At 37.8% G+C, this 26051-nt stretch overlaps 1 protein-coding gene across 2 annotated transcripts in view; it reads left to right on the top strand.

The window, feature by feature from the left end:
• The first annotated feature begins 230 nt into the window (after positions 1–230).
• The window catches only part of nt5e.L (5'-nucleotidase-like), a 43992-nt gene continuing 18171 nt past the window's right edge, over positions 231–26051 (top strand). The window contains exons 1-2 of one of the 2 annotated variants that reach the window (XM_018263421.2): positions 231–653; positions 25139–25361. In XM_018263421.2, coding sequence (XP_018118910.1) covers positions 327–653; positions 25139–25361 — 550 coding nt within the window. In that variant the 5' untranslated portion in view covers positions 231–326. The remainder of the gene's footprint in view (positions 654–25138; positions 25362–26051) is intronic. The other variant, XM_018263420.2, reaches the window with a different exon arrangement.

Here is a 26051-nt window from a genome sequence, read left to right as displayed (position 1 = left end):
TCAGGGGGGAAAATTTTTTTTCAGAAAAACCTGCTGGGTACTTATCTTCTTTCTGCTTCTTTCTTTCGCACCTTGGATCAATAAATATCTGAATAGTGTGATTGCTTCTTGCCAGCTAGAAGTACATGTAATCTAAGGCTTGTGTAGTGTGCTTGAGCAGTTGCAAGAGCAGAGCTACCAGCTCTCTTTGCAATCTGATTTGGACTCCACCTCCCCTTTCCCTTTCTAGGCTACACGCCTTTCACTTGAAGTGTAGGAGGCAGCAACAGTAAATGAGAGCAGAGTCCCAGAGCAAACTGCACAGCAGGTAGAAGTACAGTGCAGAAATGCAGAACCTTTCCATGTTGCTTCTGCTGCTCTGCAGTCTATGCTGCTCTCCTACCACTGGCACCTTCCAGCTGACCATACTCCACACTAACGATGTCCATGCTCGAGTGGAGCAAACTAACAGGGACTCGGGCAAATGTGGCAACCCTGAAGATTGCTATGCTGGGGTGGCCAGGAGGTTCACCAAAATCAAGGAGATCCGGAGCACTCAGGAGCATGTGCTGTTGTTGGACGCAGGGGATCAGTACCAGGGCACAATCTGGTTCAATTACTACAAGGGGCACGAAGCTGCTTATTTTATGAATTACCTCAAGTATGATGCAATGGTAAGAGTCATAAATATATATATATACACATACATATATAGTGCTGTGCTTAAGTTTGAATGAATGAATTTATCTATGGTTATATATTTAGATTAGAGGACCACGATTTAATCTGGGAGACAGCTTTGCCACCCATGAATTCATTATTCATCTTATTTTAATTACCATTGTTTATCTATCTGGGAGATAGCTTTGCCATCCAAAAATTAATTATTCAGATTATTTTAATTAGCAGTGTTTATTGTGGGAAGAAATGTTGCTGTATTAAAAGGGATCACACCGATATCCAACCTAAACAGCATGAGAAGCTATTTTTGGGTATTGACCCCTAGGTTAAGAAAGCCTAATTTAGATGTTGTTTCTAACCACATGTACAGCCTTGTTCTCCTTTATTCACAGAACATTGTATCTACTAATACATTTATTATTCCTGTTCCTATCACACAACAATAAAGTGCCCTTCTGGAAAGCCAGTCACAGTCCACAACACACACCTGTGGGCCCCACGCTCCCAGCACCAGTGTTAGATGTAAGCGTGGGGTGGGGGTCCTTACTCGCCCACTCTGCCTGCTGCCAGGACCGCTTTAATTAAAGGGAAAATTTTAATCAACCCCAGCATGGGCTTAATGAAGGCAAACCAGCAGTGTCAACATCTGTGGGACAACATCTGCAGAAATAATGAAAACTGTCAGCATAAGGAACAGGCACTTTTTTCTCTCAGAATGAGTATCTTGGTGAAGCAGTGCAGGGAGGAGGGGGAGGAGGAGGCAGCCTGGTCAGAACTACAGACCTACAGACCTAGACCTCAGCATGTCAGGGAACATCATAGGGACAGAGAGTCTTTTGGAACTGGTTAGTGCATACAGTGGAGAGATGTGAATTTGTTTCTGGTTAACTTTATTTGCATCTGAACTGAACACTGCATTTATTTTACTTGAAAGAATATGTGTGTCATTTTACTATGAAAAAGCAATGCAGAATATTGCATTAACTAGCCTCCCTAAACAGCGAAAGTGCCAAATCTGCCTCATGGTCCTTACCTTCACGCACCTCACACCATTCTCTGCTCAACCTACAATATGTTTGTAGGTTTATACCTGAAATTTTAGGGGAGATAGAGGGAGGATCTGTTGTCTGTGGAGCAGTGGAGGGTGATTGGTGAAGGCTGGGCTGGATTTACATAGCAGGCACCCCTAGGCCCGTCACCATTCATTCACCCTGTCCCATCCCCTTCCTTTATGCACATGAGCAAATTTTCAACATCAGGTCCGGATTACTGGGCATTGGTGCGCAGGAAATTTAAAAAAGTATTGTATCTAATGCAAAACCCCAGTGCTTCTGAACCAATGCGGGTGTGGTTGGACGGCATGCTCATCCTCCTAAAATTGTGCCGCCTTAAGCCTGGGCATTTGTGGCCATTAAAACAACCCTGTCTGACTTGTTAGTGCACAGACATGGCATATTTCTGCACAGAACCACAAAAATGCATTTTTGCGATGAGATTCACCCCATTTGTGCACTAACATTATTAATACAGTTAAGATAGAAAATAGATCATATAAGATTAATTATTTGTCACATGCATAGTTATACAAGTACAACTTGCAGTGAAATGCATCCTGATCCACGGTGCAAAGTTAAAACATACTAGTTAACTACTACAGCTAAGTACAGAAAATTTTTTAAAAATAAAATTCTAATTTAGGTAGACTTTGTCTTCTATGTCTTTGCATGCTATTTATAATTTATAATTTTCCCAATAAAGTGTTTGCCAAATCCTATCAAATTACATATCAGACCCCCCAAGTTTCTCTATAAACTGCCATATTTGTGCATTTTTGTGAGAAGGGACAGTCAGGCTTAGGAACTTCAAGTAACAATTACTTACAAAAGCAGCCCTATCAATGAAACATGATCAACATGACCTATAGGCAACTTTTAATGCACATTATTATTTTAAAGAGTTGTTTTTTTTGTGTTTTTAGTGTTTTTCATTAAATTTTCGATTTTTTGGTCAACACTTACATTTTCAAGTTAAAAAACAACTACAATTTTTGGATATTTTTTATACCTGACCCTGGAAATAGCTTGAATCTGAAAATACACCATCTAAAACCTGTCAAGTTCATGTAGGAGTCAGTGTCAGATTTCCCTTGAACCAGTTCAAGATGTTAATAGCCTTCATGATTTTTGAGTTTTTTTCAGAGGATTCTGCCCGCAAACTCGATTAATTCGACTTTTTGGGTTTCACAACTCGAACTCGCAGAATGAAGTTTTTTCCATTGGAGTTGTAAGTTTATTCGAGGTATAAAAAAAACTCTAACATTCGACCTTTTATAAATAATATCCCTAAATGTATATACTGTATCTGTGAGAGTGTAGATGATGAGTGTAGCACTGTGATCTACCATCTGCAAAATAATTCTAATTCTAAAATAATTCTAAAAATATGAAATGATTCTCCACTTAAGAGACCAGAACACATTAGTAGTTCTGTTTAGTACAGACTGTAAAAAAGCAACAATACATTTAAACACTAAGATAAATATAACTCTGCATCAGCTTTTGTATGTACAAAGTAATGATCAGCAGCAAGTGGACTATAATTAAGCAGCGGAAGCACTTGCTCAACATACTGCATATAAACCATATAAATAACCAGCAAATTGGAACATGACTGGAATAAAAAAAGTACAAATTCCCAATATATGTAAACAGCAGCTTTGCTGGGAATAAAGTAGCCTGTTAATATGCTGAAAATTCCTTTTTCAAATGGAATGCTTTTAGAAAAGTAGCCAGGCATGGCAAATTTAAGTCTTCATGAAGTGTCTTTTATTGTGCACATGTAAGGCGGAACAGAAAAACACCTCACTGTTCTGAAATTTCGACTTGATTATTTAAAGAGGTTGTCCACCTTTGAGTTAACTTTTAGTACAGTCGGAACTTTCTGGATAACGGGTTTCCGGATAACGGATCCCATACCTGTATTATGAAGAGACTTATATTCTGAGACAATTTACTATTGGTTTTATTTGTGGTTTTTGAGTTATTTAGCTTTTTATTCAGCAACTTTCCAATGAAAGTTGCTGTTTAGATAAGTAGTATTAGATTAGATTAGTAGTAATCATTAGATAAGTAGTGTTAGTATATTTAGTATAGTTAGTATATTTTTATAGGTCACCTTCCTTAAGAAATGATAAGAAGGTGCTGAGAAGGGAAGAGTCTGACAGTTCAAGGCAAAGAGTTCCAGAGACAGACAAAAGTCCTATGAGGAGAACAGAGGTGAAGGTCAGAAGTAGAGTGTAGGTTGTGTGAAGGAATGTATTCAGAGATTAAAGCTGAGATATTGGGAGGGGCCACTAAGGGATATTCATGGGGGAGCGGCTGATGTGGGGCAATGGCATAAATTAATGAGTCTAGCAGCATTTTAGAAGAGATAGGACAAGGAAAAGTGGAATTTTAAGGACCTCCTCCCAATAGCTGTAGGTGAGCGTGGGCATAGTGATGATGGGGGTCACGTATTGTTTTCTATTATTCTTCAGCTAATTGATCCGGGAGTAAGTAAAGCAAATGTGGCTAGTTATTTCCTGGACTGTTATCCCATGGTGCGTCTGTGTCTTCTTTCTTCAAAGGTTATTAAGAGGTTCGGTATTTCTACTGACATATTAAATTAATCCTGAGGAATCTTACAGAGAAAAATAACCTTGCTTGGGCAATGTTGAGCCTTGGACTCTGAGCAGTGGATATTAATATTGGTTCAGTTGGCAAGCATAATAGAAAATAACTCCCAAAGAAAACAGTTTCAGGGAATTTGTTGCACCTGGGAGTTGCATGTATGTATGTTACACAATTATATGTCATACAAATTATGGGAATCCTATTCCCAGTAATTAAATGTAGCATTGCTCAGCATTACTCTTTTCTGAACTCACTGGGTGGTCTCACAAAAAAAACTATGTTTAGATCCAGTTACCCACTTTGTCTCACATATACTAAAACCACTCATCACCTTGCATCGACCAAACCCCCCTAAGGTATTCAGTCTGCCTTTTTTGTTGTTAAATCCCTGCCAGTAGTAAGACATTTTTACACTGAGATCTTACTAACACGTTATGCCACTGTAACAAAATCATGTGTATGTTATTCACAATACAGTTGGATGTCACAGGTGGTATAACCTCAGTTATACACTACCCCCCTTCCTCCTTTGTTGTAAATTTTTTGTTAGCAGAAGTTTGTTAAATAGGGGAATTATCGCTGTACTTGTAATTTAATTATCTACCTCCCAAGAATTTCCTGTTTTGCCCAGTTAAGTTTAAGATATAATAAAAACAATAGATTTTTCATAGTTAAAAAAATGGCAAAAGGCATGTTCAGAGCAAGTCCTGTTCATTGTACTCATGTTAAACAAGAGGATATACTGCCCCATTAAGCTGGGGGGAAAAAGAGTGCGTTACATTTAGGTATAATATAAACACATGCCAGAAAGAAAAGTCTTGCAGTCGGGAATGGGATGAAGTTATGGGAGGAGAAGAGAGAGAAAGGTCAGAAGCAGAGTGTAGCTTGTAAGGAGTGTATTCTGAGATTAGAGCTGAGATATTAGGAGAGGCTATTCACTGTTATGGGCTTTGAATGTGAGTGTTAGTCATTTTATTTTAATTTAATTTAAAGTGGACCTGTCACCCAGACACAAAAATCTGTATAATAAAAGTCCTTTTCAAATTAAACATGAAATCCAATTTCTATTTTTTATTTAAGCATTCATAGCTGTTGTAAACTCATTTCAAAATCTCAGCTGTCAATCAAATATTGTCTGCCCCTCCTCTATGCCCATGGCATAGAGGCGGGGCAGACCATTACTTTCACTTTCAATTCAGCACCTTCTAGATGTCACTGCTCTCCACACATTCCCCCGTTCTCTTTACCATTTAATTGTGTAGCCAGGGCATGGGGATGGACTTCGGGTCCCCCATTCTGGAGCACAAACAAGATTCTGAGATGATGCAAGGCTTGCCTTAATAACAGTGTCCACAAAATGGCTCCTGCCTGCTTGCTATAATTTTGAAATCCCAGACTGAAGGAAACAAGATTCAAATGATTTATATAGTGTAATTAAAGTTCATTTTCCTTGACTAATCTGATAAAATAGGATTTTGAATAATTTTTTTGGGTGACGGGTCCCCTTTAAGAGGAGATTGGGAGCCAGGGATATTCATGGGGAAGTGGCTGATGTGGGCCAATGGCATAAATGATTGAGTCTTGCAGCATTTTAGAATAGATAGGACAGGCAAAAGTGGAAGTGGAAATTTAATTATCTAGCTTAAGACATAATAAAAACAATAGATTTTTCATAGTTAAAAACTCATGAACATGGCAAAAGGCATGTTCAGAGCATTTCCTGTTCATTGTACTCATGTTAAACAAGAGGATATATTGCCTCATTAAGCTGGGGAAAGAAAGGTATAATATAAACCCATGCCAGAAAGAATATTTTTCCCCTAGAGTCCAAAAAATATATTTTACCACATTACCTACCAACCCCCACAGGAGGCCGGAGGAGTGTTCCATCAACCAACAGGAAGTTAGTAACAGGAAATACATGGAAAGTGTTTTTTTTGTGAATCAGAGTTTGTACATTGTACATTTTATCTTCTCCAGCATGGGCAACAAAACATACTGTGTGTCATCACCCTTAATGAAGGCTTGGAACAAAATTACTTAGTCCATTTTTTTTTTTTTTTCTTTTTTTTATGCTGTATAATTTTGTGGTTATGCTTTATAGAAATAGTTCATGAAAACCATTCTCTTGGTTGGATTCTATTTATATTCAAAATTACAACGGCAATGCGTTCAAGTGAACTAATTAGATACAGCCCCCTAAGGTTGGATACAATAATTCATTTTTTGCTGGATCACACGGAATTTAGTTTGAAGTGACACACGTATCCAAATGATTTATTTTTGATTTATAAACAGAAAATATTGGAACACAAATGAAAAAAAATGTTGCAGTGCTAACACATTAATTAGCCGTTCTTTTCTGTGTGGGTGAAGGTACACTGGATCTTAGATCAAAATAAAACACACACCTTTATAAATACCGCAATTTTTCTATTTTTTTCATGAATGGTTTTAGTGATCATGATGCACAGCTTAAAATCAGACAAAAGAAGCTCTATTGTATATATTTTACACTATTGTCTGTTGCACATTATTTCTCTGGTATAAATAGATTTCACAGCTTTGTAATTGAGTCCCTCATATGTCTGAGGTGATATGTAAATCATTGGGTTAATGTGCATGAGTATAATGTGGACATAGGATGGGTTAAAAAAAATAACTGTTTACTTGCTTATGAATCTGAAGACTGTAAATTAGTCTTCATGTGTCTAATTTAATGTTATTTCAGCTCAGCCCTCTTTTGAACCCCCTTTTCACATTTATGTTTAGCTTAGTTCTGTATAACCTGTCTGGCAAAGATACAAAGCAGTACTATGTACTTCATTAATCAAAGATGACCTGCTAGTATATCCTGACTGGGTATTTATATGTGCAAAGTGATCAGGCATTTCAAGAAACTGTATAAATAGTATTCTCTCCCATCATGTATCCTATTCCAGCCTGAGAGACTACTAGGGAACCCAATGGCAAGCAGGTACTGCAAAATATCATTAAATTGTTCTCTTTGCAGAAATGAAGCCTGTTTTTATGGACATTAAATAATCATGTCACACCTACACATCACAATATATTTTTATTGTCATGAAAGAGATTAGCATTCTTTTTTGTTCATTTTGCATTAATTTTGTATTTTATGGTATTTCACTTATGGGCCATTTTACATTTATTGGCCATTTTGCGTTTTTGGGACTTCTGACTGCAACAACTGATCTTTATACGGGTATGGGAACTGTTATCCAGAAACCCATTTTCAGAAAGCTAAGAATGACAGGAAGGCCGTCTCCACAGATAATCAAATAATTCAAATTTAGGGACATCTGGTAGGGGAGATATGGCATTTTAAAGAGCTCCAGCTCAACACATGCCATTTGGGCTGATCTTACTGTGCACATGGTTTCCATTAACAGGTTATAAGCATCACTAATAGTGCCAAACACCCAATACAGATGTATTAAATCTTTCTCTTACCACTGCTTATCGAACCTACTTGATTACTGGCAAGGAAAATGATTGCCAAACTTACATTCAAGCTAAGCAGGATTTGGACACTTTATATACCAATAGGGCAAAGAGAAATCTTGATTTTTAGAAGGAACCAATTTTATAGATGTGGCAACAAAACTGGTCGCCTTCTAGCTAACTTGGAACGAAAAATGAAAGCTGCTTAATATATTTTGAATATTATATCCCTGGAGGGACCAAAATTCACTTCATCTGAAATTATGAATGACTTTAAAAGATATTATGAAACTGTTTATCAAGCCCACATAAACAATTTGCAGGATATTCACTCAATTAATATTCCCATTAATAGCTGATTCTATTAAACCATTTGCCAACCAAAAAGCCCCAGGTTTAGATGGCTTCACAGCAGAGTATTATAAAATACTGTGCAATGCCATTACACCAATCTTACATTCTCTCTACCAACACATTTCAGATAGAGCAGAGACCAGGGAGGGGTTCAGCGAGGCCAAAATGGGTGACCTAGTTGAATCTTACAGACCCATTTCGCTCCTTAATCATATTTATATTTTCACTAAACTTTTAGCAAATAGACTACAAATCTCTTCAGAGAGCACAACACTTGAACAATTAGGTTTCACCTGCAATAGACAGTCAGTAAAAGATATACACTCTCACAGCAGTAATAAGTTACACCCAAGACAAACACTCACATGTTAGTGTATTTAGATGCTGACAAGGCATTTGATCGGATATTTCATTCTCACCTGAATAGATTGGTGAAATTCAGACATTTCAGACACTTTCTGTTAAAGCTATCACAGCACTATATCGCCGTCTGGCTAGATTCTCTTATTCTTTCACGTGGAACCCTACAGTGATGCCCACTCTCTCCTGTTATTTAATTTGGCTTTAGGTCCTTTTCTGCGATACCTGCTAACTTCTCCTTACTTACAAGGGATACATATTGGCACCCGGCATATTAGACTGCAAGCCTTTGCAGATGATATTTTGTTGATAATAACCAACCCACAAGAAGCTATTGCCTTACTCTCGGGTTACAATAATAATTTTGGTAAAATAGCAGGATTTATGATAAACATAAATAAAACTATTGATATGCAGTCTTAACATCACCCCTTTATTGAATAAACTGCCTCAGGAAATCAAAGTGTGGTCAAATCTACCTATCAATTATTTAGATTGGTGCTAGGATCTTGGTACACATAGGTACCAATGACAAAGTTAGAGGAGGTGAAGTCCTCAAGAACGATTTTAAAAAACTAGATGTAAATTTGAGGGCTAGGACTTCCAAGGTAATTTTCTCAGAGATATTACCTGTGCCATGAGCAACGATAAGAAGACAGTGGGAGCTTGGGAAGATTAATGTGTGGCTGAGAGATTGGTGAAGGGAGGAGGGTTTTGGAGAACTGGGCTGATTTCTCAGTCGGCTACAGGCTCTTTGCTAGGGATGGGTTGCACCTCAATGATGACAGCTATTTTGGGAGAGAAGATGGCTAGAGGATTGGAGGAGATTTTAAACTAGGCATGGGGGAGGGTTCAGTAAAGGGTTCAGTGGAAGACAGCTTAGAGGAGATAGTGGGCAAAGAAAGGGAAATGAGGGAGGAAATTTGGTTGGGTGTACTGTTAAGGATAGGGAGGACCACATGCCATTTGTTCAATATGGTACCAGTATTAAATGTATGTTTGCAAATGCAGGGAGTCTGACTGGTAAAACTGAAGAGCTGGAGGTGCTGGTGCTGGAGGGAAAATATGATGTGATTGGTGTGGCTGAAACATGGTTGAATGAGTCACATGACTGGGCAGTTAATATCAGTGGCTATACTTTGTTTCAGAGGGACAGAGGCAATAGAAAAGGAAGAGGGGTATGTCTGTTTGTTAGGCAGGATTTAAAAGCTTATATAAAGGAGGAGGTGATGATTTAAAATGAGGGAGCAGAAGTGGAGTTCTTGGGTGGAGTTCTTTACCAATTGTAAAGAGTCCAGCAAATTAATTGTTGGAGTATGCTATAGACCCGCCTAATGTAAGTGAGGAGGAGGAGGCTAAGGTCCTGATACAAATAAAAAAGGCTGCTAGTTTGGGTAAAGTAATGATAATGGGGGATTTTAATTACCCAGATATTAACTGGAGCAATAGTACTGCCAGATCAGTTAATGGGAACAAGTTTATAAACTTGTTGCATAACAATTTTCCTAGTGGGGTCCCTCAGGGCTCGGTATTGGGTCCACTTTTTATTTAACTTGTTCATTAATGACTTAGGGAGGGGTATTATAAGTAATGTATTAGTGTTTGCAGATGACACAAAACTATCCAGCCCAATTAATTCCATCCAGGATGTGGCATCCTTGCAACAGGATCTTGACAAACTGGCAATCTGAGCAGCTAAGTGTTAAATGAGATTCAAAGTTGATAAATGTAAAGTCATGCACCTGGGATGTAAGAATATCCAAGCCACTTATACCCTTAATGGGACTGCACTAGGCAAATCCATTACGGAAAAGGACCTTGGAGTCCTTGTAGATGATAAACTTGGCTGCAGCAAGCAATGCCAGTCAGCAGCATCAAGGGCAAATAAGGTCTTGAGTTGTATTAAAAGGGGCATTGATTCACAGTAGGAAGGGGTCATTCTTCCACTGTATAGAGCACTGGTAAGGCCCCATCTAGAATATGCCGTACAGTTTTGGTCTCCATCACTCAAACAGGACATTATTGTATTAGAGAGGGTACAGAGAAGGACAACTAAGCTGGTGAAAGGTATGGAAAATCTTAGCTATGAGGAAAGACTAGCCAAATTGGGGATGTTCACATTGGAGAAGAGGCGCTTAAGGGGTGATATGATAACTATGTATAAATATATAAGGGGATCATATAATAATCTCTCTAATGCTTTATTTACCAGTAGGTCTTTCCAGCTGACACAAGGTCCATTCCAATTAGAAGAAAAGAGGTTCCGCCTAATTATTCGAAAGGGTTTTTTTTACAGTGAAAGCTATGAAGATGTGGAATCCTCTCCCTGAATCAGTCGTACAGGCTGATACATTAGATAGCTTTAAGGAGGGGTTGGATGGCTTTTTAGCAAGGGAAGAAATACAGGAAGATAGCTCATAGTACAAGTTGATCCAGGGACTAGTCCGATCAGGGCCTGAACTAGGGGTAGGACGCAAAGGCAGAGGGGCGCCAGGCACATACCTCTTATGATGTCTTCCCTTAGTTCGGACCCATGTGTCCTTAAGCTGCGGCTGCAGTTCCTTCTAAATGCTGAGTGTGCGCTCTTTCGCACTTGAGCCTCCACTGCGCTTACGATCTTCCACACAGCGCACTCACGCCTCCTGTGCACTTCCACTCTTCTGCGCATGCATGAACGGTGGGGGGCGACGTAGTTGGCCAGGCACCCTAGGCTCGCCATTTTGGAGTAAGGAAGTAACATTTTCCCCCTCTGAGGCAAATTGGAGAGGCTACATATGGTTTTTTTTTTGTCTTCCTCTGGAGCAATTAGCAATTAGGCAGGTTAAAAAGTTAAAAGGTTGAACTTGATGGACGTGTGTCTTTTTTCAACCTAACTTACTACTTTAAGAAAAGAAAATAAATACATTTAGCTCTTAAAATGGTATTAGAAAAAAAATCATTCGTAAAATAAAAACAAAAGAAGAAATAGTTGTCCTTCAATATAATTCTTCTTTTCTACACAGAAGCATTGTTATTACATTCCATACACGAGAAATAGCTGTCTGGTTATCCAGTAACTGGAATCTGTTACATTTGTAAAGGCTTACATTTGGCCTTGTAGGATAAAAATGTCCAAACTCCACTGTGATTAGTTGGGGAGTGGGGGGATATATATCACTGAAGCTCTGAAAACAATCCTATACTCTGGGCTGATTTATTATTTCTGTAAATTTCAATCAGCAATAATGATAGCTTTACTTATCACACTGGAACTATTTGTTCCAGCACAAGAAATACTTTTCTGAATCCTCTCTCCTTGCAGTCTATACACATTTGGTAAGGATTCTGATTTGGTGTACAAAACTGCTGCTGAGCTACCCAGTGCATTAATCCCCCATTAGAAGTGAATGTGTTAAATTTTTCAGAGAAGCCTAACACCATTCTGAGTAATTGACAACTTTGCCAGTTTGTTAAAAGTTTTTGTCAGGAAAACAGACCGAAATGCTGCAAGTCTTTCTGGATTCCCGAGTTCCATCATTGATAAATCAGCCCCTGTGTCTCTGCTCTGCAAGATTGCACCATGTCTTTTCCCAGCATGTCCCTGGTGGAATTTGCAGGCAGTAAATATTAAGTCATAAAGTGTGGTGAAGTAGAAGTACTTTATTCAGCTCTACGGGTGAGATTAGTCGAGATTAGTCTCCCTTCTTCGGCCAACTAATCTCCCCGAAATGCCTTCCTGCCGCAAGAATACGAATCACCAGCGGGATGGCATACATTTCCAAAGTCCTCATGAGGAAACTTTGGGCGACTTCGGAAATCTGAAGCATTTCGTATGCCATCCTGCCGTTGATTCGTATTCTTGCCGACGGGAAGGCATTTCGGGGAGATTAGTCACCTGAAATAGGGGAGATTTATAAAACACAAGGAAAACCTGACTGTTGCTGTAAAATAAAGTTGCCAGAATTTTAAAGTGAAATCATACAGGGAGGAGCAGGTGTATAGCATGTTGTGCTGTATGGAGGCCATGTCTACCCTTTCACCACTTTTATTTAAAACACCCCATTCAAGGTCACATGGTTTTTCATCTTATCTTATATATTTCAATTGCTATGTTCAAATTTACTTACAGACGGATCATTTGTGTGCACACAGGGAACACCAGAAGTTTGTGACACAGACAGACTGACAATTCATGCTAAAAATCATTGTTGCTAGAGAAGTACACAGACAAGCTGAGCATCTGAGCAGCACACAGATTTCAATACCATTTGATTTGATTCCATGAAATCTGAGTTTAATAAAAACTGACTGAAAGCACTAGTTTGAAGCTTTGCCTATTAGCTTTCCGCTCTGTTGTGCTGATTTATCACTATTAAAGGCAATTTGCTTGATGTGCTATGTCATTTGCAGTAACTCTCTCTTGGCTTGCACAGAAAAAAAGCCCCTTTTCACCTGCCAAATGTTTTGGTTTTAAGTAGTGAAAGGAAATGTCCAGTGTCCACCCTAAGAAGAAAAAAAAATATTATTTCACATAATAAAAGGAAGTATAATGCTTAGCAACGTCCCAATACAATAAATACACATTTACATTATTTTAGATTTATATGACGTAAATTAAGTTATTTGGAATTGTCCAGTTTAGTTTTGGTAATATGGGATGCTGAGTAAAGTGATGACAAATGTAAGGTTATGTACCTGGAATATGAATATATAAAAACCACTTATACCCTTAATGGGTCTACTTGAATAAAAGGGAGGGGGTGGGGGCGATGAACGTCAGCTGGCCTAGGGGTAAATCTGGCCCTGCATACAATAAACTCTATAATTCAGCAGTAGAGATCCTTCCAGCAGAAATAATGCGTCCACTGAGATTTAAAGAAAAGGAGGTTTCAACTTAAAACGTGAAAACTGTGAAGCTGTGAAATTCTCGCCCTGAAAAGGTTGTACTGGCAGATACATTAGATAGTTTTAAGAAAGGATTGAATGCCTTTTTGGAACAGTTTTTTTAAGAAAAATACAGGGTTACTGGCATGGACCTGAGTATTTTTTCAATCTCATTGACTATGTATGTTACTATGTAATTACTACTGAATGTCGTTTCTCTCTGATTTTACAATTCCCTCCTCTTCTTTCCCTGATTACTCATACCATTGCAAAATTGTACCTGTGGTCAGCTCGCCTCCAGCCAAGACTCCCCAGGTTCCCACATCTGGAATTAACAGACCTGAGACGGAGAGTAACAAATATGCAAAGCACTGTGGGAATTGGCCGGAGCAGAGATTATTTATGATACATTGTTTCTGTAGTCTGGAAAACTGAGAAGTGAGTAGCAAAGGACATAGAGAAATAGTTTTTATTTGCAATTCTAATTTATGGACATACTGAAAAATAAAGGAGGTGATATTGTTGAGGTGTAAAACTAGGGGGATTATTTATTATTTATGGACACATATCTCCATAGCTGGGACAACCATTTTGAGAAATGGGGGCACAAATGCAGATAATGTTTATTGCAGTTTTATTGTTCAGCCCAACTAACAGTTTGTTGTTTTTCCTCTGCAATTTTTTTTTACAATGGATGTTGGTCTGTGTCTGCTACTAGCTCTAATAAACAATGGGTAAAGATGTGCTAGTACCATGGTCAGGGCTGTATTTACATTGACACCCAAGGGCCGTGCCTATGGTGGTATCTTTAGAGGGCAGCCTTTGGGTGCCTATATGGAAAAATGTGTTATATTTACAAAATAAATCCCCCCCAGCTAAATCTAGTAGTGGAGCTGAGGGGGTACTTCTCTCTTGTGCAGCACATGTAAACTGATTATATTCTGCATGCATTGATCAGGGAAGAAAAGGTGACAGCTGACCAGCAAAGACAGTGCCAGTTGTTAACACAGCCCAGATTATGGAGATTCACACAGATTGCCAACTCTGCCTTGGCCCTGCTCTTGCCCACAGCCAGTCTGGAGCCACAACACTGCAAATACCAGTCTGAAGACAGCAATTTTGGTGCTTTCTCTTTGCTTCCAAGTTACCAAATTGTGCCAAGTTGAATGTGATTGATTAGATGGTTTGTTAACCTATAATTTCTATACTTGATGCTTTACACCTATCTACAGCCAGAAAGCACAGGGTCTAGGCACCATTCAGGACTAGGGGTTGGCAAATTTTTTCACCTTGTTTCGCCGCAAAAATGACACCCATAGACTTGTATGGCATTGTGCGACAAAAAAAAGACGCACGTCAAAAAAAAAAAATTTGCCACGCAACAAAAATATTTTGTACGCCCATAGACTTTAATGGGCGTCGGTGACATTTCGCCGGCGGCAACATTTTTGGTGAAACAAAACGGGTTTCGCCGATCCCTATTCAGGACTACATTGGTTGGTTAACAATCCTGGGATTTATATTATTAGCATACAGTATATTATATCCATACACCATGAATATATTGTAACTAATACAATTAAAATGAAATTATTTTAGTTTGTAAAGCAAGCAAATGTATAACTTGCTACATTTATTGCATATTTAGTATGCATGGCTTCTTCTAGATTTACAGTAATTAAACCTTATCATGCGCAGCTTTTAGCTACTGTTTGTGGAGTTGATTCATTTTTGTAGTCAGGGAGCACAGGAAGGTTATGCGCTTGGGAGTAACTGATATGAACTTCATATCTGTGGGTTTGGTGTTCCTTTTGCTTATCTAAATAATGACTCAGAATGCTCTCCATGTGGGATGTCCTGCTATACCACAGAGACCCGTTATCTAATGCAGATTGGCTTATTTTGTATTCTGTTATATAAATGTGCTGTAAGAGGCGTTATTAGCTATGTAAATAGAAAGAGAATAGAAACTAGATGCAGTGCTATGGCACAGTTGCACAGAAGCCAATGCTTAGAGATAACTGGGGAGTTTTATTTTGAATTGAATTTATTATGCAACACATAGGGCCTCGTTTATATATATCTTCCCAGTTTTAAAAAAAAAAAAGGGGCCAGAGTATAATGTATTTGAGTTAGTATTTTTGCTGAGTACAATAACATGTGGTTTAAAAGATAAGACTGCTGCATTTTAAGCTACTCTGCTATGAAAAATGTAATTCTGACAGAAAGCAGCTCTGTTTACATCAGGAAAAAGAGTCCATAGCAAATAGTGGCATAACTATAATTTATTGGGTGCCACAACAAGTTGCTTTATAGCCCTCTGTCTTCATAATCCCCACACATGGGGGCTCTTAGATCAACACTGGGCAAATTTGCACCTAGGCAGAAACCGATGGCAACCAATTATTTTTTGCTTTCATTGTTATATTTGCAGTTGGCTGAAAAAGCTATCAATGACTGGATGCCATAAGTTGCTGCTCATGTATAAAATTGCCCAATATGGGTAAATGAACCATTTTGACATTGTTAATCAGGAGAGATTTCCAGTCTGTTGGGACACTTACTCGTAGGCAGAGTAAGTGTCCCAACAAATATGAAACGTGTCAGACTTTTTGTCTCTCATGTCCTAATAAAATGATCTTGTACTTTTAACTATCATTGGAGTCTATAGGCGTAATTTTAGTGGCGAAAAATTTTTGCACATCACTACTTGGGAATCATGAAATTGGCGAGAAACATTCATGTACTGTTGAAACACCAATAACAGCAGTCCACTGGAAGCTTAATGGGGTGGCTCACATTTAACGTATATTCTGTAAAAATAGGTTTCCGCACCTTCTAAGCATCTGCAACCACTAGTTCAAAAATAGCAAAATAGATGTGCTGAAAAAAACCACCAAAGTACCACAGAAGAAAGGAACTGCTAAAGAGAGTTATTGTGTCGCACAATCTATAACAAATTGAGTGTAAAATGAATGGTGTTGTGCTGGAATAAAGTGTGAACAAGGGAATCACATCTTGGTGTAATTAAATATTGATTATTTCAATTAATAATTAAATTGATATTGTGAAAGACAGAAATGAGTGTCATTATGAAGTATTGTGAAAACCAAAAATAGTTAATTCATAGTTAAAGTGCCGTGTGTAAAGTGCCAATTGTCTGGTATGCAGATTTTCTTGCCTGCAGTGATGTATTTTTAAGGTTATGTGACTTTTTGAATGGTCCGCCTGCCGTTCCTATACACACCATTAATTATTTTATTTATTGTGCTGCATATACTCTCTCGTGATCCCCACAACATACTATGTGTAACTAGAGGGCATTTAGGTCAATTTAGGTCGATGAAGATCTGGGTGGGACCAGTATATCAGTCTATTATAGATGCTGTAATCCCAATAATCTATATACCAGATCAGCAAACATCTATCAGTTTTAAGTGTTTTTAACTTGCAAATTTTTCCCTCATTTTTTTCTATTTTTAAAAGATCCATTAAATGTTATGTTTTAATTGGGTTATTTACTAATAAGTGGAATGTGAGCTGTGTACCAGACAATTGGCACTTTACACACTAGCAGCACTTTAAATATGAATTAACTATTTTCTAATTTCACAATGTTTAAAGGGGTGGTTCACCTTCAAACAACTAGTTGGTTTCAGATAGATCACCATAATGACTTTTTCCAATGACTTTCTATTTTCTATGTGTGTCAGTTTTTCTAATATTGAAGTGTAAACTGTAATTTTTCACCTTCCGAAGCAGCCCTGGGAGGGGGGGGGTCGCCGACCTGGTAAACTGTTCTAAATGGATACATTTAGTTGATACATTTGTTATCTTTGTCCCTGCTGAGCAGAATCTCTGGGTTTCATTACAGACAGCTGTTAGAATTGATACAATAGTTGCTAATACTCCAGAGATGCTGCTGAGAAATGTATCAACTAAATGTATCAACTAGATGTATCAACTAAATGTATCAACTAAATGTTGCAAAATTGTAACAGTTTAGAGTCTCCACCTGAATTACTGAGCTGCCAGACTCAAACACTAGACACAGGAACATTCACCTTTAAACTTAGATTTTGGAAAAACAGTAAAAAATTAATAATGGAAAGTAATTGAAAAAAGTCTTTATTTCTGGGGAACAATCTAAAAACAATTGAATTGAAAAAAGTGTTTGGAAGATGAACAACCCCTTTAATAATGACACTCATTTCTGTCTTTCACAATATGAATTTAATTATTAATTGAAATAACCAATATTTAATTACACCAAGATGTGATTCCCTTGTTCACACTTTATTCCAGCACAACACCATTCATTTTACACTCAATTTGTTATAGATTGTGTGACACAATAACTCTCTTTAGTAGTTCCTTTCTTCTGGGGTACTTTGTTGTTTTTTTCACTTTTAAGGTAACTTTTATTATAGTTATAGAATGGCCAATTCTAAGCATTATTTATTTTTTTATAGTTTTATAGTTGTTTGCCTTTTTCTTCTGACTCTTTGCAACTTTCAAATGGGCGTCGCTGACTCCCTCCCTAAAAAACAAATGCTCTGTATTGTTACTTTTTATTACTGATCCTTCTATTCAGACTCTCCTATTCATATTCCAGTCTCTTATTCAAATCAATCCATGGTTGCTAGGGTCATTTGGATCCTAGTTACCAGATTGCTTAAGATGCAAATTGAAGAGCTGCTGAATAAAAAGCTAAATAACTCAAAAACCACAAATAGTAAAAAATTAAAACCAATTGCAAATTGTCTCAGAATATCACTCCCTACATCATACTAAAAGTTATCTCAAAGGTGAACAACCCCTTTAATGTCCTCTAATGTACTTGTAAAGTGTAATCATGTCCCCTCACAATCGTCTTTTTTCCAGAGAAAACAACCCCAATCTTGACAGTCTCCCCTCATAATTCAAGTCTTCCGTCCCTCTAACCAGTTTAGTTGCACGTCTCTGCACTCTCTCCAGCTCATTTATATCCCTCTTAAGGACTGGAGTCCAAAACTGCACTGCATACTCCAGATGAGGCCTCACCAGGGACCTATAAAGAGGAAAAATTATGTTTTCATCCCATGGGTGTATGCACTTTTTATGCAAGACAGTACCATGTAAGCAAATTGCTGGCACCAGCCAATTAGAGCAAGTGAAATCTCACATAATGAGTGTGTCAGTTGCAATTGGAAATTTGCAGGTACAAATAAATGTAAAAATAATCATAAATACACATTCTTTCCTATTGTGTCCATACTCACTGCACCACGTGGAACCGCCAGATACAGGTGGAAAGTACAAATACAGTTGGAAAGAATGAGTCACATTATCTTATGTGTTCCCTTATGATAGAAGGCATACAAAAGCCATTGCAGGGGAAGACAAAATGCTTGTGTATATGAGCCTCAGTACACTGATTTTTGGAAATGTAGAGGCTTGATATCCCAGCAACACTATCTGTCTTGCATCATTCTCTGTACAAGGTGTGGTGCATGGAACAACCTGTTGCGCATCAAGTCTCAGCAGAGAAGGGAAAGATTTTCATGTAAGCATGTTTAGGCTTGCAGTCTATGAAAAGTGAGGTTATTAAAGTATATCATTATTTTACAGGCTACAAATACCATACACAGTGCTGGTAAGTGTGTCATTGTTTAAATGGGTTATTCTATGATACAAAAAATGGCTGAATGGGAAACTGCAGTATTGTCTACTTAAACATTTGTATCCAAATATTTAACATATTGCATATAGTGCTTGTATATGATTCCTGCATAAAAGAACCCCTCCTCCCATATTCACTTAAAGGAACAGGAGCACCAAAAAATAACAGTGTTTTGATAAAATGATAGTGAACTATTGCCCTGCACAGGAACAAAATTACCAGAAATGACTACTATAGTATTTATAAACAAACTGCTGAGGCTTGATGTAGGGTCAGAATAGCCCAGAACTTCGTCTGGTTGGTGGCACAAATAAGACTTAATTTCACCTTTTCGGAGTGCTGCTGGAGTGTTTATTGTATATAAACAAACTGCTGTGTAGCCATGGGGGCAGCCATTCAAAGCTGAAAAAGGAGGGCACAGGATACACAGCAGATAACAGATAAGCTCTGTAAATACATTAGGATTCTGCTAAACTTTTCTGTTATCTACTATGTCTGCTGTGCCTTTTCTAATTTTTTCAGACTGAATGGCTGCCCTCACAACAGTTTATTTATAAAATCTATAATAGTGTTTAGAAAGCAAGGATGCCAGTTTTTACCAGTACAGGGCAACTGTAAATCTATTTTAAAACACTTTCATTTTTTTGGTGGTACTGTGCCTTAATTTCCTTTCTCCCCCACTCACATGACAATGCATACAATGTACATGCATTACTCTGACAGCAAGGTGCTTAGGTCACATCTATGAGGGATGCAAGACCCAATGTTGTCCAGTTCAGTCAGTTTTACATCAAACCGGCAGGTATGGGACCCAGAAATTAGTGTCTGGAATGAAAAATCTCAAAATAAAAAAATAAAAAAATCTGCTTGGCCCATGACACATAGTGATACATGTATGTGGTTTTACAGCTTAGTCACTTCCTTTCTCATTTCTTGCAGTCTCCATGAGGTAAAATTACCTTTTGTGCTCAGTGTCCTGAAATCACTCTGTGCACCATGAGATATAAAATGTACCAAATGGAATCTTTATTACTCAGCCCTGTGGTATAATTTAGAAATCTGAAATAAGAAATCAGATTTGTTATACATTGCATGTTCTTGGCTCAATGTCCTGTGTTCTCCCCAGCTTGTTATTGCACATAATTTGCGGCTCGTTTGGATAACGCAGGGGTAAAGAGCTAAAGTTCGGGACAAAGTATTTGGTTCTGGTCACCTGAGTTTCATGAGATGACTCCTCTGAGGTTGAAGGCCAGGGCTAATTCTATATGATTCTGTTTCTATAAAGATATTGTAAAGATAATGGCTGTGGGGTGCCAGCAAATGCAAAGGCACATCTTCCCTACAGCCAAGTAACAAATTAAATTGGGGTGCTCCTTTCTTCAATCCCTCACAGACTGGCACCACTCTTCCAACCCCAGCAGTTTGCCTATAAATTAGAAATTAGAGTGCAGCCGCAGATTTCTTGTCAGGGGTACTGGGCCCAATGATTTCTGCTTAACTAGAATGGAGTCTCATGTCTGTCTTAAAACTCTAGAGTTGTTTGTGTATAACATGCTGCTATTCTGACCAGGCAAAAGGGGTGTGTTTTTATAACATAGCCTGCCGATATCATGTAGACTTCAATGGCAGATGTCCCTTTTACAATATGAAGATATTGTGATCTGTGCCGGTTGATTATGATTGGGGTTTTTGTGCAATAACCCCAAAAAAATTTAGCAATTTGGGCTTCAAATCCAAAAAATTGTATGATTCAAGTTTCCCCTCAATTTTATAGGGTCTTTTCCGGCACTAAATTTTTCGAGTTATTTTATTGATAAATACGTTTAAATTAAAGTTTGGTTTAATAAAAAGATGAGATAAATTATAGTAAATTTAGTAAATAAACCCCTAGAAGTCCAGGAACTGGCACATCCCAATTGTCTTATGTGTTCAACCAAACCAAATCCTAACCCTTGAAATCACATGACTTTAGCCCTGGACAAATTTTTTTTTATTTTCTCGGATTTGAATACACAAATTATTCATCTGAATTATTTATGGAGGATTTGGTATTTGGCCAATTCAAAATCTAAAATATACAGCAGTTATACAGCCAGTACTATAAATTAGTACATGTCCCATGTCTTTTCATGGATTGCACTGACTTCTTTGCAGGACATTGTCATTTTACATTGACGCTGTTTGAGAAATAACTACATGGCAAAAAATAAACACTATGAGTTAGTACAGATCAAGCTTAATGGGCCTAAACTGCCTGTCTGTGGGCACATCCTTTACCCATGCACATGGAAATCTCTTTTGTTCTCCTGTCTATTTTTAGCTTGTATATGAAGTAAGATTAGAAATGAGGGACTAAAATTATTGTGGCAATGAGTGACTATAAAGTATCGCAGGCAATACGAGCACTCATGTGTAGTGGTAATTTGTTCTAAGGTGTGTCCTGATGTTCAAGCAAGCACATCAATTCTATCAGTAGTGAGGAGGGTGCAGGGAGCAGTGACAAAGTACAAAGAATGTGACAGCTTCTCTAAATATTCCCCCTAAGCAAACTTTTCTTCTCAGTTACACAAAATCACAAAAATACAGAAAATAAAGGACTTTGTATGCAGTTTATTATGACAAAAAAAAGCATTGTTCACAAAGTGCAGTGAAGGGTGCATAGTACAAAGAAGTGCAACCTGCCATTTTTTAGCACCCTGTCTTTCACTTTGCACCTTGTGAAACTACCTGTGTTTCCCCCCACGAATACAGCTCTGCCTGTTGTATGGTACTTACTGGTGATAAGCAAAATGTATCATCAGCCATGGATTCACAGAGAAATTCCACATTTCACAATAAACAAATATTTTTATGAAACCACCGCACAGCATGAAATATGTCAAAAGGTCCATAGACTCCAATGTATTTTGTGCAGAAAAAGCCACCACAAAAAAAAAGTTGCTACAGAAAAATTTGTCCCATCAAGGTCACTACATTTTGCAACAGTTTGATTATTTGCAAATGTTTTGACAAAAGGAAACAGATTCACTCATCACTAGTACTCAGAGGCGTAACTACCGGGGAGCAGGGGTTGCAATTGTACCAGGGTTAGTACCCCCTGTGAGCCAGCCGGCAGTTTACACGAATGCATATGCGCTCAAAAAACGCTTCTGGAGGTGCGCTCAAAAAACGCTTCTGGAGGGGGGTGGGAGGCTGCACGGTCTGCACCTGGGCTTGCCTATCCATAGTTACGTTACTGCTAGTACTTATGTTACTGACCTATAGGGTGGTGCATCTGGAGCTCCTATGCTGGAGAAAGATCGCTTCTGGGGCTGGAAAAGCTATCTTTTTTTAACAATTTTACATCCACAATAATTGCTCAGATTTACTTTGTTAATGATTATCTTGAATAAACAGGTTAGATAATTAATGTATAGCCCCTTGTCTGTTATCCATGGACCTAGCACAAAAAAGTCAGTTGTTTGAGGCCTGGGTATTTTCTAGTGTCTACCATTACTCTAATTGTCTTTTGTATTTCTATAATATACTTTAGTTACCTGCGTTATGACGCCTACTGATATATTTAATGATTTACTGTCGTGTCTAATCAGGTCAACACAAAGTTGCTGTATTTACATAAGAGTTTTATAACCTGATATGAGTCAATAAAAAGAATAGCAGGAGAGCTGGCACACGTTGCATAGAACTTTGATTCTATGCAAATTAAAGGGACAAAATTGGAAAGCTAGTTATCCAGGCAGAAGAATATAACTCCATTGCTAAACCTTTTATCCTTTGTATGTACTGTATGTTTTATATTAGCATATTCAGATATTTCCCTTTGATTCTTGGTAGTTACAAAATTTGGGTTTGTAAATATTTCATGCTAACAAACCATATTTTGTTGATTTGTATGGATATGTTTGCCTCTGTGTTAGGACAATGAGTGGTTTGGCTTTCCATTATATACTTATCACTAGTTTATGCACAGAGACCAGACTAAACAAGCAGAATTTTCTTTTCAGCAAGCTCAGACAATAGCAAAGGCTGTTCTTAGAGGAAAGAGAGTTGAGCCAGAAAACCAAAGAACGTGCCTCATATAACTAATTATATGTCAGTACTGTTGTCTGCAGTATTCCCTAAATATTGGTGGTCAGTGACGTCTATTTGAAATCTGGAAAGAGTCAGGAGAAGAAGGCAAATAATTGAAAAACTATAAAAAATAAATAATGAAGACCAACTGAAAAGTTGATTAGAATGAGCCATTCTATAACATACTGAAAGTTCACTTACAGATGAACCACCTCTTAAAGCTACTAAAAAATGTCTTACCCTTTGTTTGTCCATATATTGCAAGAAATATAAGCTGGCCAACTGTGCCATCTCTGATTTGCCCAGTCCTACATTCAAATTTCATCTGATTCATTGAGAAATCGACTGCTTCAATATACATTTTACACAGGGACTAAGTTTTACTTTCAACTTACTTGCTGCTTTCAAGGTTACAACTCCCAGGTGGCTACCCTTTTATTGGCCACCACCAATATACAACATATTTATTGTAAATTTTGGGGGAAGACAACATTAAATCTGCTATATGGCTAATGTCTCCACCATGCCAGTCACCAGTCGCCCACTGTGGATTCAGTATCACACAATCCAGGCAGCACGTCATTCAGATTGAGGATCTCTATGCTCCATTGTAGGAGGACAAACTGTAGCACCTCTAGACATAACCTGTAAAGTATACCTTGACCAAGGCTTTGTAAATGAGACGTAGAATCCTGAGGTTACTTTAGAGATCTACACTTCATAAGGCTGACTGTTAGGAATTATTATTATTTTGTAGCATATCCAGTGTGTTATAATCCTTAGAAGCACAGGTGATTGTCACAGAAGAATCTGTGGTAGGTTGTTCAATTAGGTAGCTACTTAAGACAGCTTTAAAATTATTATTATATCTGAATGTTAACACCTACATTTCCCTGGTCCAGAATATATTTATGGTTTATATTTTTTTTTTTAACTTTGTAAGTGGGTTCATTCTAGCTTGTTGACTGTTAGATTGGCCTTATTTTATTTGCAGTTCAGCAATTGTGTCCAAAAAGTTTGACCAGTGTTGAGTGTTGAAAAGTTTTGGTGTTCCATAGGTAATCTTTCACTTTGGTGGTCATCTAAGAGCTAAAACATACGAATTGCAATGTGTTACTGTAGGGCAAATGGAAAAAATACGGTTATTACAGTCATTATAAATTTACACTTTACCCTGAGTGGTAGCCTTAGCTAACTATATTATTATATTATTATCTTATAATTCATTGTATTGGCATATTATGAAAAAATAAAATATTGTACCCAATTCTCCTTAAAGGACCAGTTTCCCTTCTAAAAATGTTGTCAAATCTAATGCTTAAAATTGCTTGACAGCTAGCATGCGGAAAATCTTCTGTAGCTGAAAGAGTTATAAAGCTTGGAAATATTATCAGAACCAAGTTGCTAAGTAGCTGAGTTGTGCTCCCTGCAAGCAAAGCCAAAGGGAGCTCTCTTCAAATACATTGGGGTGAATTTACTAAGCGGCGAAAATTCGCCAGCGATGGCTTTGCAGCCATCGCAACACTTCGCCAGCAAAAATTTGCTCAGACAATACTAATTTACTAAAATGCAAAGTTGCTTCCAGGGTGCCGAACACTGGCGAATTTTTGCTAGCGTTACTACGGCAATCAAAACAAAGATGCGCTAGCGTTCAATTATGCCTAGCGCAACTTCGTTTGAGGTCTTCGCTCAGGTTAATCTGTATACGGTGGGAAATTATGAAGTTACATGGACGTATATGTTGCAGCGAATACATTACATTACACAAGTCCAGGGAATCTTAATAAAGAAAATAGAGTTGTTATAATGCCCTACACATTAGCCCAGTTTTTGCTAGTGAAGTTACGCCCGCGCCCATTAGTAAATCGGCGAAGTGCCTGAAAGCGGTAACGCTGGCGAATTGTCGCCAGCGTTAGTCACTTTGCCCTTTAGTAAATCTGCCCCATTGTGTGAGAGGCAGAGTGCTTTAACTGATGACTGCAATTATATTTTCTTCTGTTCCATCAAAAATATTTTCTAATCCTTCTTGTTCTAGGCTCTTGGAAACCACGAGTTTGACAATGGCGTCTCTGGGCTTTTGAAACCATTTCTTGAGGAGGTTAAGTTTCCAATTCTGAGTGCAAACATTAAGTCAGATAAACAACTGGCTCCGACTATTACTGGCTACTATCTCCCTTATAAAATACTACAGGTCGGCCCAGAAAAAATTGGTGTTATTGGGTACTCATCAAGGGAAACACCAGTCTTATCAGATTCAGGTACATTTCATTTTCTTAAATTGTATTTGTATATTATTGTTTATGTTTTATACATTTTAAAAACATTAATGGTTTGCTTATTTAGAGCATTACATGTGACATTAAGTTAGGCCATTGGTCAGAACATAACAGGGGTCGAAAGGGCTCAATCCAGTCCTCCCCTAGCAGGACAGCAGCACTGGTCCATAGCAAGGGATAGCCATAGGTATATAGTCTATAATGTTTGTTATTGTGCTTCCTCAATGTTACACTTTATTCCTGTTGCAAACAACACAAGCATATCAAACTTACTGCCAGCTGTTAGAAGAGGGACTCACATAAATGCTTTGTTTGTGGCAATAAATAAAACATTAAATGCAATAAATATCTAAAAAAAAAAATGAATGAACAAAATGATAAACACTGTTTGGGAATCAGATTTATTAAACACACATTTTAGAGGATTTTTGCCTAATTCATTACATGAAAACTCATTTGAAGTCTATGGAGATATGTAAAACGAAATCAGGAGACAAGTTCTTCTCCCTGAATTGAATCTGGCTTATTGGGTCAGATTCAATTCAATGAAAAATACTTTTCTCATAATTCTAAACTCTCCACTCTATTGCGTTTTCATGAGATTAACTATGAGATATTTTTCTTTTTAAGTTGCATTTGACTCTTTGGGCCATAATCAGTGTTTTCAGTGAA

Source organism: Xenopus laevis, chromosome 5L, assembly GCF_017654675.1.
Source record: "Xenopus laevis strain J_2021 chromosome 5L, Xenopus_laevis_v10.1, whole genome shotgun sequence".
Lineage (NCBI taxonomy): Eukaryota > Metazoa > Chordata > Amphibia > Anura > Pipidae > Xenopus > Xenopus laevis.
The sequence above is the reverse complement of the archived record's forward strand: the minus strand, read 5'-3'. Positions and strand labels throughout refer to the sequence as shown.